At 39.0% G+C, this 13,605-nt stretch overlaps 1 protein-coding gene across 1 annotated transcript in view; it reads left to right on the forward strand.

Moving 5' to 3' along the window:
* The window catches only part of ABCA12 (ATP binding cassette subfamily A member 12), a 171,199-nt gene that overhangs the window by 58,885 nt on the left and 98,709 nt on the right, over positions 1–13,605 (forward strand). The window contains exons 4-5 of the mRNA XM_054723042.1: positions 9,740–9,831; positions 11,864–11,961. Of these exons, the coding sequence (XP_054579017.1) occupies positions 9,740–9,831; positions 11,864–11,961 (190 nt within the window). The remainder of the gene's footprint in view (positions 1–9,739; positions 9,832–11,863; positions 11,962–13,605) is intronic.

Here is a 13,605-nt window from a genome sequence, read left to right on the forward strand (position 1 = left end):
ATAATATTAATATTACTCTATGTGATATTTCCAGATATAACAGAAACTAAGAAATGCAAAAAAAGGAAATTAAAGGTCTAGAAATCAAAGAATAAAGTTGAGATTATATTTAATTGAACAACAACCTTTAAAAATGAGGTTAATGTGTGTCCTATTTTATGGTGTAAGCAGCAGCTGAAGAATAAAAAGAGAGACTCTAGACCATTTACCATCTTAATTTTCTTTTATTTTCTTTTTATAATTTTATTGATTTCAGAGAGGAAGGGAAGAGGGAGAGAGAGATAGAAACATGAATGATGAGAAAGAATCATTGACTGGCTGCCTCCTGCACACCCCCAACTGGGGATCGAGCCTGGAACCTGGGCATGTGCCCCTGACCAGAATTGAACCTGAGACCCTTCATTCCACAGTCTGACGCTCTATCCACTGAGCCAAACCAGCTGGGACCCATCTTAATTTTTCATCATGGGATTCTAAACCGATATATCCCAAGAACCCACCTGTCTATAGAATAAAACAGTATTATAATTTTAATTAACCATGAGATAATTTGGGTAGAGATGTATTTTTAAGTGTCTCAGCAAAAGTTTATATTTATCTATAATCAGAAATATTTGTTTCCAGAATTTTAATTTTAATTCTTTGGTGTGTAGCATCACTTCTCCTTTAATATCATCATCATTATTTTGGTCATCAAATAGTATGGGTGATACTTTAAGAGAGAGCAACTATGTGCTGTTTAGTATGTAATATAAACGTGTCAGGAATTGTCATGGGAAGTGACTTGGGGCACATAATTGTTGGGTTGCTCATTCACATTGGTTTTGTTGTTTCCATAAGTTATTTAGGCTTGATGCTTAAAACATTCTCATGTTCATTCATTTACTTATTAATTTATTTAAGAGGTAATGATTGAGATGTTTCTATGTGCCAGGTTCCATTCTAGGCACTGTGACACAGAGGTGAATCAGACAAATTCTCTACCCACTTGTCACTTGCACTCTAATGGAAGAACAAGCAAAACCAAATGCAATCAAATAAATAAGCAGCATAATTACTGACAATAAGTTTGATAGCAAGAAAATAACGCAGGTTAAGAGATAGAACTTGAAAGGTAGGAATTTGAGTGGTGAGAGAAGGTGGCATTGGGCTAAAGACCAACAATGACAAGGAGAAACCAGCACCAGCATGTGAACATCTGGAACAGAATGTTCCAGGCACATAAATAGCCAATGATCCTGAGGTAGGGACAAGCATGACCATTTAGAGGAACAGAAAAATCAGCTAATATGGCTAGAACATAGTGAGGAATGATGAAACTGAGAGGAGATATGCTGATAAGGAAGACAGGAGATAGCATGCAGAATCTAATACGTAGGGAAAGGAAGAGATCTGCATTTTATTTTTAGTATACAGAGAAGCCATTGGAAAGTTTTAAGCAAAGAAATATCATGACATATTGTCTATGAGACTAACCTGTTCTAGGCGTATACAAGCATCACCCCCATTAGCACAAGTTTCATTTCTCTGAAAGGAGACCAGAAGCTGATGAGAGCCTATGACCTCGTGTAGTCAGTATAGAGGTAAGATGGTCTATGTGTCCCTATGTGAGAGGTGAGTTAGGTGTGATCTATGCCTCTGTTCTAGCAGGGGAGGTAAAATACTATATCAGTAACAATAATAGGAGAGGGTACAATGGAGAGCGCCAGAAGGATGCTGAAACTAACACCCTCCATTTTCAAACTTTCAGCTGGGATAATCAGATGACTCTTCATGAAGGTTTTTTTAAAAGTATATTTTTTATTGATTTCAGAGAGGTAGGGATAGGGAGAGAGAGAGATATAGAAACATCAATGATGAGAGAGAATCATTGATGACTATCTCCTCTACGCCCCCTACTGGGGATCAAGCCCCAAACCTGAGCATGTGTCCTGACCAGGAATCAAATTGTGACTTCCTGTTTCATAGGTCGACACTCAACCACTGAGCCACACCAGCCAGGCTTCATGAAGAGTTTTGACTTGAGCTGGACATGTCATGACTAAGCAGTGGAGAAGATATGGGAATAATTAATATCTATTTTTGTAAATTAAATTATAGCTCCCCTCTGGGGCTTTATTCTTTACTTTTTTGTTTGTTTTTAAATGAAGAACACAATAACGATGAGGAAAATAGTTAGCAATATCTAAGAAGTATATAAATATACATCCCCCCAAAGAAGTATTTTTGTATCTATACTAATAAAAGGTTAATATGCTAATTAGACCAGGAGACCTTCCGGGAGACCTTCTGGACATCCTTTCAGGCAAAGCCATGGTGGCAGGGCTGAGGCAGAGGCAGTTAGGGGCAATCAGGCCAGGAGGGGAGGGCAGTTGGGCGCGAGCAGGCTGGTGGGGGGGCGGTTGGGGGTGATCATGCCTGTGGGGGGGGGCAGTTGGGGGAGATCAGGCCAGCAGGGGGGGCAGTTGGGGGTGAGCAGGCTGGTGGGGGGCAGTTGGTGGTGATCAGGCCAGCAAGGGGGGGCAGTTGCGGGCGAGCAGGTCAGCAGGCAGAGTTAGGGGCAATCAGACAGGCAGGCAGGTGAGTGGTTAGGAGCCAACGGTCCCGGATTGTGAGAGGGAGTCGGATTGCTGGTTTAGGCCCGAGAGGGATCGGACCTAAACTGGAAGTCAGGCATCCCCCAAGGGGTCCCAGATTGGAGAGGGTGCAGGCCTGGCTGAGGACACCCCCCCCCCATGCATGAATTTTATGCACCGGGCCACTAGTCTGATATAATAGAGAATCAAACTTACGAGAGTTGCCTGAGATGAGCCATTGAGTTAGTTTTGCAACTATGATTAAAGTCCAGGTTTATTTTATCTTCTGTTGATTATTCGCTAGACAGCTGACAATATCTGCTTTTGAAAATTTTATTCTAACCTCCAGATAGATTGTCTAGCTCAAGCTGTATATTCAGTATTTTTTCTAAACTACCAAGTAATTGGAGCTTAATTTGGAAAATTATGTACAATAATAAAATTGCATTAATGGTATTTCCCACCATGCTATTAACTTTTATGCTTTATATAGCCATGCAATGAAACTGAGCATGGTTACTGGGTAAGCCATTCCACTAAATTGCTTCCCTTTGGTGAAGAAAGATTTGCCAGCACAGCCTCATTAAGAGACAAAATAGTCTTCTTTTTCCCTTTTATAAGTGAGAGGAAAAGTGCCATCTTTGGCCTCATCAAAAGAGGCCCACCATGTTTATTGTAATAGAATGCTCTCTGAAAGACATGATGATCACACTGCAGTCACTATTTGCTGGCCAGTTACCAAGTGTGCTTTGATGTATTTTTGCATTGGCACTGGCCTCCTGTCATTAAATTCATATTTCTCTGGGCATTAGCTTCAGGATGAGGTGCTTTAAAAATAAAATCCAATGCTACACTCAGCGTCCACTCTAACTAGCTGTCTGAAAAAAGAAAAGATTACATTTATGGGGTTTTTTTTTGTTGTTTTTTTTTTTGCTCCTTTGCACAATGGATGAGCCAACATCACAGGACTTACCCTTGCGGTCCTTCCTGCTTGCACTGCCTCCAAGAATACATCAGAACAGTGGGAGACCTGGCTGTGCTATTGCTCACGCAGCTGGCAAATGGCAAAGATCATCCTCCAGAGCTCACAGGGTCATTATTTGGAGGAGTGATGCAGCATTCCTGCAGATCCTGGAGGGGAAATGCCTCTATGGCTTTGCTCCCTATCTCTGTCATGTCGACACTCATCCATGACCCATGATTCCCAAATTCATATCTCTGTTCCTATTAAATGGCTCCTTCTATAGAACTTAAAACAGAGCTAATCAGATTTTATTTGGGATAATTTTAGAGTGCCAAGACTTGTTTAGTATTTAAAAATATGTGTTTAGAAACTGACCTGAAGAGATTTTTGGGAATGTAAGTTAAGAGAAAGTAGAGTAGCATGTCTCTTCATTTGCCAAAAAGATGAAATAGCCTGTATAGGTCAAACACTGGACTGGATTAATTTCAGTGTAATTTATAGTCATTTGGTAATCATTTTAGTGAGTATTCATGTAAAAATAAAGGTTCATTTTTTTTATCAGAAAACAAATTTGAGGTATGTCTTAACTACAATGCATATATATATTCAAAGTCTCTCCTAATATCAAACACCCTAAGACAAAGCAACATACTAAGGTATTTCTAAATCTTAATATCTTAACAACTTAACTGATATATATTGATGATTGGGAAGTGGTCCACTTAGAAAAGAGGTATATTTTGAACATGGACAGGCAGGATTATATTTGAAGCATGAATGACCCTGAAGGAATAAAGTCAGGATAAAATTTTAAAAAAAATGAAAAAAATGTTTATTATTATTTTTTTTTATGAATGACTTCTACTCAGGTGTAGACAGGAAGGACAACTGCAGCAAATCACCAAGAGGCCCTTGATGCCATTGCAAGTCCTTATTTGTAGTTATAGGTTAATAATGGATGTCATCTGGACATTCATGGGATCAAATGGGTCTAGAGCACTTCTTGCATCTTCTTTCCAATGGTCACTAGATACCCATGTAACTATAATTATGGGGAGAAAGAGAAAAATAGAAAAAGTTAACTAGTCCTGAGAGAGAAAAAAAGAATTTCTGAATTTTCTTTTCAGGATTTGCCATATGTGTCTGTTCTGGTAGGAAGTCCTTTTATAGACAGAATGTACCATGGCACACATGGATAACACCTACACAGGTAGTCTTTCCACTCACAGGAAACACAAAGACACCCAGTAGAAGTGCATAAGATGATCTAGAATTTATAGAAATGTGACATTTTCCAAATGTAACTGTTGTTAGACATGTCTGAGAAGAAGTAAAATCTACTCTGGGCCTGTTTTTTCTCCCAGTACCTTAAATTTAACATTTTGAGACCAAGGTGTTTCTTTTATTGAATTCCATTCCAAACTAGAGCCATTTAGATACCACTGAGGCAGAATCTACTTCTGTACCATCTTAAGGAGAGGCCCTTAGCCATCTCTATGCTACTGTACATATGGTTGGGTCCAGCAAAAGGTAGTTAAATTGTGCCATGGGTCACCTAGAGACTTGAGTCAGGCTTTCATGCCTCACCCAGAAGGTTAATTTTCTGGACTCAGGAAGCTCACATGCTGGTCTCAGGGACATCTAAGTTTTGCATAATACTCTAAAATACCTCTAAGAGGTATCCAGTATGAAATACATTCTCTAAGATTTCCTTAAAACTATTCAGAGTTCCAGAATAGGACTTGCAAGTCTCCTGAGTTGGTTTTAGGGAGTGGATGTGGGATGAGTCATCATGGAGTAAATCCGTATCTGTCATAGCCTAGTGGAGGGTTTCTTGACCTCAGCATCATTGCTCCTTGTGGACAGATAATTTTTGTGTGTCCTGCACATTGTGGATGTTTAGCAGCATCCCTGGCCTCTACACACTATATGCCAGTAGCACCACCCCCTTCTAGTTGTGACAATCAAATATGTCTTCAAACATTGCCAAATGTCCCCTTGGGGTTTGGGAGGGAATTGTCCACAGTTGATATCCACTGGTCTAGTAAAAGGGTAAAGGTAAATTTTTAAGGTAGCAAATTTTAAAGAATTAAGGTCCTAGAATCTTGCTCTACAAGAAACACAAATAACTGATTTAGCAGCCCCTGTAATGTGTTCCCATTGTTCCCCATGCATGTTCCTACTTAGCTAGTACAATTAATGCACAATTCCTGGTTTTCTTATTTGATTTGCCCATGTATTATATATGGTGTGAATTTAATACATTTGGTGAGTTAATGAATGAATATGATGGGTACAATGTCCCATTATACATCAGGGTCTGAGATGTCATCCCTGGGATTTTTCCTCTTTCAAGGACCTTTGCAGAACAAGATATGCAATAGTGGATGGCAGAACAGGCTATGTAAAAAAGATGCTTCCTTAGCTATCCATTCTTCCAAGTGATAGACTTTATTATCTAGTATTCAATGCTTGTCCTGTGCTAAACACCCTACCATCTGCCAACACAACACATTGTAGAGTTTTCTCAAGAATTTTAAAGTCTATGAAGGGGAAAAGTGATCATTACTACAAATGGAAAATTCCTGTTATAAGTAAACTGATAAATTAAATAATAAAATGAAGAAGGTGTTACAAAACCCTGGATGAGGTCCTTTGCCTTGTCCCAACTCACTAGCCAATGCTTACAGGTTCCAGGTCTATGAATAATAGGGGTGCATTCAGTTGCTGTCCAGAGATGTTGAAGGTTCTAGTGTTCTAGAGGAGTTATATGTGGAGCATAGATGTATCAGCATGGGACTTCGGCTCCATAGTAAGGGGTAAGGCTGTGTCTCTGCACCATCTTCTTTTGTGGGTACTTTGAAGTTTAATATCGGTGAGTGCCTATGATGATAGGGCCCAGGCAGCAAGTATTCACAACAACCTTGCAAAGTAACTATATCATTCCTAATTGTCAGATGAAGAAAGCAATGACTGAGGTATTTTAGGAAGAGGCAGAGCTGAGATTCCAAAGATATTCTGCTACACCCCAGCAATACGGTCGCTTTTCATTTAATCAACCATCTGAGCTTGTGGTCCAGTACTATGCTAGGTGCTTAGAATAAAAAAAAGAATGAATGAGACATGGTTCCTATTTCCAAAAATGTCACAGCCTAAAATGGAGAAGTGGTAAGAATAGGCACACAAACATAAAGCACTTAAAATTGGTATAAAATAAGTATGTGAAAGTGCTGAAATTATATCAAATAGAAGGAAGGGTGCTGGCTCTCACCTACCGTTTTAAGAAGCAGATAACGCTCTGTCTATACGATCATGCTAATTACAAAGTTCAGAGATTACCATGATTAATTCAGTAAGACTGGTCAGCTTGCTGCCCTCCTTTAGTAATTTAATGGAGAGTTAATAGAATTAATTACCTTTGCCTGGGGGAAGTAGCTGTGTTTCAACTTATAGCCTTAATTTATCTTTTTATCCACAACACTCTCTGTTTTACATTTATTTTGTGGTTTCCATTTTAAAAGTCTAAAAATAATAGGTCTTTTTGTGTACAGTGATAGTGGACACATGCCATCATACCATACCGTGTAAACGCAAAGTAAAACAGGAACATCTGCAGGCAGACGAATGTTAAAGCACACATGCTATCCTGAACTCTCGCCCAACAAAAAGACCAGCCAAGACCACATCAAAAGAGATGGACCACTTCCTCACTCATGTTACATGGAACTTATTCCTGGGAGACCACGGAATCATGGACATGCCCTGACCAGGACAGGTCCCGTTAGAAAGAGGCCTCCTTGTCTGGAAACAGCCATTTTACTGTTGAGCAAATTCAGAACTGCTGAGCCAGCAGCTTGCTGGGAAGGGATGAGTTTGTTTTTCTTTGGTGTTTAGGGCTCTTATCTGAGTGTGGGAAGATGGGCAAGGTGTCCTCTGTAGAGTATATGCAGCTTTTCATTCTCCAAGTTCACACTTTCTTAGTTTCCTATTGCCTCTTCTCCCTCCCCTCCCACTTACTATTCAGTCTCTTTTTGCTCTTGTTCTTTCTTTATTCACTTTGATCATCATTTTCCCTTTTGTTTTTATTGTTGCCCCCAATCCTTAAAATTTTTATGTAGGCAGTTTTTCCTTGTATTTTCAAAATGCGTTGATACTCAATAGTCTTCCTTACAGTATTTCAAAGTGAACTAAAAAAATGTTGATGAAAAGAAAAGTGAACCTGACTTTCTCAAACTTCTGCATGAGAGAAGGGAAAGGTTCAGGTCAGTTCTTATTTTTATCTGAATAGCTTCCCATCCAAATAGGCAGCATGAGGAATGTAAAAATATTTAGGGGAATATAGTCATGGTCATGAATAATTCAAACGTACATTAAGAATGCAAAACTTTTGAAGCAAAAGGTACATTTTATAGAGAATATTGAAAAACAGCCACACTAGGGAATGAAAACAAATATTTTCTTATCATGAGTACTAAAAGGACACACTGAAAGAAAAAAAGCACAGATTTCCCCCCCAATTACTAATCACAAAGTGCCCTGGTACCAGGATTCAGATCTTGTTTTTAAAAAGAAAGTCAAATGGAACCACAGTAGTTAGCAGAACTTCTTGCTCTTCCACCGTTATCTTTTTATATCCATCCTCATGTACCTTAACTAAGCTTTTATCTATACTAATAAAAGCCTAGGTGGCCCTCGTGCAATGTCATCACAAGATGGCCACCACAAGATGGCTGCCACAAGATGGCCACGTGCACAGTGGAGGCAGGGCCCAGTGGCTGCTCTGCATGGTGAGGCCTGGGGGTCCCACAGCTCTACGTGGTGTGGAGGAGGCCCATCCAGGCGTCTCTGCCGCTTCACGTGGAAGAGGCAGGTCCCAGTGGAGGAGGCGGGTCATGGCAGGGGAGGGCAGTTGTGGGCGATCAGGCCATCAGGAGAGGGCAGTTGTGGGCGATCAGGCCAGCAGAGGAGTAGTTAGGTGTCAATCAGTCCGGCAGGGGAGCAGTTAGGGGGCAGTCAGGCTGGCAGGCAGAAGCAGTTAGGGGCAATCAGGCAGGAAAGCAGGCGAGTGGTTAGGAGCTAGTGGTCCAGATTGTGAGAGGGATGTCCGACTGCCAGTAAGGATCAGGCCTAAACCGGCAGTCGGACATCCCCCGAGGGGTCCCAGACTGGGGAGGGTGCAGGCCGGGCTGAGGGACAACCCCCGCCCCACCCACCCCCGTGTATGAATTTTGTGCACTGGGTCTCTAGTTTATAAATAATTACACAATGTCCACTAACTTTTAGAAATTCTGAAAAATATTCATATCCTGGTATCTGGACTGATTTTACTCTTAAAATATATATACATTTATTTTATGCACTTCCTTATGTATTTATTTTTAAATTTAAATTCTTTAAGTATATCCAGTTTTTAAGAAAATATGATTATATCCATTTTAATAATAATCAACTAAACAGACAATGAGTTTTTTTAAAAGAGGGTTCCTATATTATGGGGATGGTCAAGACTGTTTTATTCCAAAGCTAGTGTAATCACGTTGTACAGGGATTCCTGGCACCACAGTGCTATTATTGCCTGGCTGATAGATTCAGTACAATTAAAAATTGGCTGATATCATTATTCCTTTAACACCTGGTGCCACCTGTAATGACACAGCCCATAGTGCCTGGAACAGACTAGATACTCAATAAATGTGCTTTCTTTTCCTTCTTCTTTAACTCTGTCTTGCAAGCACTCATCTTTGATCATCTTCAAAATGCCATCTGTAATTTAATATGGAAGTGTGGGGTTTTTTTTAAAGTTGATCAATGAACAGACTTTTGTTTATATCTCTTTAACAACCTTGGACTCTTATCTATTTAGAATCCATTATCTTTTTGAAAGAAAAATATATTATATATATTCAATATTTAGCTCCAACCTCTTTTAAAAACAATTTCCTTTCTATAAGATTAAAGTAAAAATAACTCCTTTAAACCTCATCTAGGCCATTTTTTTCTGGATAAGATTTACTTTGTCGGATATATTACATATTCATTGGTATATGGTTAGGTGAGCTCTTCCAACTAGAATCCTAGAAAGCAGATTAAAAATGTGAACATCCTCTGAGAGCCCTGGAATCTGCCACATAATACATTGCCGTAACTAACTGAAATTAATGTGGGCGAAGTTATAGAGTTCTTGCTTTTTCTTCTTTAGTGTGATTCTGAGAAAGTCATCCAACCTGCTGAAGGGCAGCAATTTATCACTCCAGAGCACTGAAGTTCCAGAAAGGAGACACACATCACCAGGTAAGCTATTCTCTTCCCGAGTTTAGAACAGGTTTTGGAACATCCGGTAAAGGCTTAATCTTTAAAAGCGTTTATACTTTTAACTTTTCAGCAATATGGAATGCCTAGAATATCCCTAAGAGATCTGTTTGTCATGGTTGTCTTAAGTGTGGCAGTGCAATTACACAAAGTTCTTGAGAATAATTGGAAATTAAGTCCTTAGTGAAATACTCTTTGAGAGCAAAAGCCTAGTTGGTACTCATATATTGAGAATTACAGACTTTGCCTGAATTGAGTAGGGACTCTGTAGTTGTCTGTGAGATGTTGCTGGGATGGTACAGAAAACAACTCAGAAATAAAAATTATTGAGTAGAATCGCAGAGATTTATCCAAATTTCCCATCTGACAGATGAGGACTATGGCCCCAACAAGGTTAAGTGTGGAGACAACAGTCATCCAGCAGACCTGATGGACTCTTTCAGCTTGACCCTTATTCTTCCAATTCAGCACTCAGAATCAGTTACCAGTGTGGCTGTGTACTTCCTTCATTCATAGTGGGCTCGTGGTCCTCACACTTTAATGAGCAGGAGAACTGAGGCTAAGCTTCCTGAGCCTTAGCCAAGTGATTCTGATGCAGCTGGTCTTGAGAAACACCCATTCTTGAAGGCACAAATTGAGAATATTCTTGAAACAGCAGAACTTTTTGACATACATTTGACAATATTTATTGGGTGGCAGCTATCAGTCCCACTGTCCGAGGTCCTGGGGACATACTAGTGAATGAAACAAAAAATTCCTGTATGTTAGAATATGATTCTATTTGCGGGGGGGGGGAAAGAATACCATGGGACATTTAAGATTTTGTGACACTAAATAACACTCCAATACAAGTGGATGGACCAAATGAGAGAAGTCCTGTGTTAATGTGGTAGGTATATGGTGAGTGGCTTTGAGGAGTTAAGGTTCTGTTGTGAATGATCCATTTGCTGTATAGGTGAAAGCACAGTAGAATAAAAGCATAGTGCTGTGGTCCAGTAAGCTTTGCTTTGCTTGATAGCCAACGATTATGTTTCTTACCCTGGCTAGTCATCTTACAGATGTAGTGCCAGGGTTTAGAGAAATTTGTTGGTAATTTAATAAATTTATTGGGGTGACATTGGTTAATAATACTATATAAGTTTCAATTGTGCAATTCTATAACACATCTGTATATTGCATTGTATGCTCACCACAGTTGGTAAATTCTTCAGCCCCATGAGGACTATAATAAAGCCTAGGACCTAATGATGATAGGTTACCGTATCTATCTTTAACATTAAAATTCTTTGCTGTGAGAATAGCAAAGTATTTATGTCCAAAAATTATAAAAGTTAACAGGTTGGCTTAATGAATACCAATGCTATAGCTATGAGCATACTCTTCTAACCAATGCTCCTAATCCAGAGCTCTCTGCCACATTCCATATAGTCCTAGCTGAGGTCATTTTGGGAATTACTTAAGTGGAGTATACTGTAGTCTAGACTAATTGCTTTATCCCATTTATTTGATCTGAAATATCATTTAGAAGCCACTTTGGGGAGGAGAGAATTTATGGCCCTAAGCAGATTTCAGTCTCCCAATTGAATAATTAAAAAGAAAACCATTATCACCAGATGTACATTGGCAGATCCTTTGAACAGATGTTGGATATGATGGATCTGTGGAGCTGGTGGAGGCACCTCACATCCTCTAGGCCTGCACAGAAATGATTCCGTTTATTAGGCAATAATACTGGTGATGAAGTTTAATGACATAAACTGGAATGAAAGCAAATCACGTCTAAAATGACTGGAAAACAACCAAGAGCAGAACAAAACCATCACAATTTTATGTGAAAAGAAAAGCAGATTAATTTGCCATTTTGTCAGAATGAAACTTTTATGGAAGGTGCCTATTTGGGCACATTCTCACTGTGGGGTATATGAGGGCACAGTGGTATTTGTGGATTCTTATGTGAGCCTGCCTATTATTGTGTGTGTGTTTAGCATCTAATCTGTTCTTTCTTCTACTACAGCCACTGTATTTCCCAGTCCACATTCTCATTTGGAAAGTGCTGGAACAGATACCTTCAATGGAAGTCAAGTCCTTGCCAGGATCCTTGATTTGGAAAAGGTAATTTCACTCAGTTGTGTAATGAACTGATAATAAAGAACAGTTGAACAAATGCCTTTTTCATTAGGAGAGGGATCTCCCGGATAGGAAGAGGTTTGGGCCATCTTTCCCATTTGGAGTAATATCTCAGGAAGATTCTTTTGTAAGGAGTTCAGTAAAAAAAGCTTAATTTTGAGACATTCTGAATTCTTTAAGGTCTTAAATATTTATTTACTTCCCTGTTAAGTCCCTTAATCAAACTTAAGATTTTCCTTTAATAAGAAAAAAGGTAGTATTATATGTGATCTTTTCATTTTCTGAGGCAGGAAAGGAAAAAGCCACATGAAAGCAAACAAAACTATAACACTCATTAAGCTTGCTGCCTCACTCATACTAATGCCTTTGGAAAAATTGGAGCAACAAAAATATCTCTCTAAAGTAGTAACATCCTTTTCCTTAGCAGAGTTTAGGAAGCTTATCTATGGTTTTCCCTCTATTTATTAGTCATTTACCTGAAGATTCTAGATTGCAAGTTAATACACATAATTTCTATCAAAGGTGTAAACTGGCATCCTGGGAGTGTGTGTGTGTGTGTGTGTGTGTGTGTGTGTGTGTGTGTGTGTGTGTGTATACAGAGATGTTAAGAGATTAAACTTAAATGTATTAAGACAGACAAGGTACTCTTCTATTAACTCTACTTTTTCTTGTTGTCTTTTATCCAGCCAGATTCATACATTTAGGTTATTTGTTTGGCCCCTATAGGCATTTGAGTCTTGCTTTACTAGTATGTGTTCTTCAGAAATTCAGAGGAGGTCTCTCTCTCCCTCTCTCTTTCTCTCTCTTTCCCCCTCCTCCCAGCACACAAGCATATTAAATAATATACCCATGTCTTTATGTAGAATACATTTTTTGTATGAACATATCTCTAACTTTTATTATATTCCAGTGACTATAACCACTGCTGCTTAATATGCCTCTATTAGTTACCCTTGAGTTTGCATTCTGTATAAATGAAGCATCTTAATAAACTGGTTATAAACCAAAGGACAACACAAAAATGAATGCCAGGAAAAGGCACCATACCCATCAAAGCAATTCAACCAGTGCTGGTTGAAATATAAGACTTTCCCCTTCAGTCCAGTCTAGATGCTAAATATCTAGTTTCAATAATAAATAACAGTCGAGATACCCAAAGCACCCTGAGTGGCATAGGAAGCCTCTGCTGTGCCCAGTAATTCTAATTTAAAGCTTTCCCCTCAAATCAGACTCGTGTATAAACCAGGGGAAGTTGTTTTATTCCATTCTATTTCTTCCATGTTGGTTCCTAAAAGCAATCATTCTTGCATTGGCTCAGTTAAATTCTTTAATATCTAGAAGAGCAATGCTATCCTCCAAAATACCACTTCATCGAGTTGAAACTCCCAAGTTCTCTTTCTAATATGGAATAAAATTTCAGAATTTTGTAAGGCAGCACAGAATCATATATCCAGTGCAAATAAGTCAAAAATGAAATTTCTATGTATAGATACATATTTTTAGACTAGTTAGAGCAGGGAAGGGATGTAAAAATTAGGGTGACATATTGATGCCCATATCAGCAATCTCTGATTCCTCCCTCTTTTTTCTTTACTGCTTTTTGCAACCCTTGCAAGGATGAGTAGAGAA

Source organism: Eptesicus fuscus, chromosome 11, assembly GCF_027574615.1.
Source record: "Eptesicus fuscus isolate TK198812 chromosome 11, DD_ASM_mEF_20220401, whole genome shotgun sequence".
NCBI classification, from domain to species: Eukaryota; Metazoa; Chordata; class Mammalia; order Chiroptera; family Vespertilionidae; genus Eptesicus; species Eptesicus fuscus.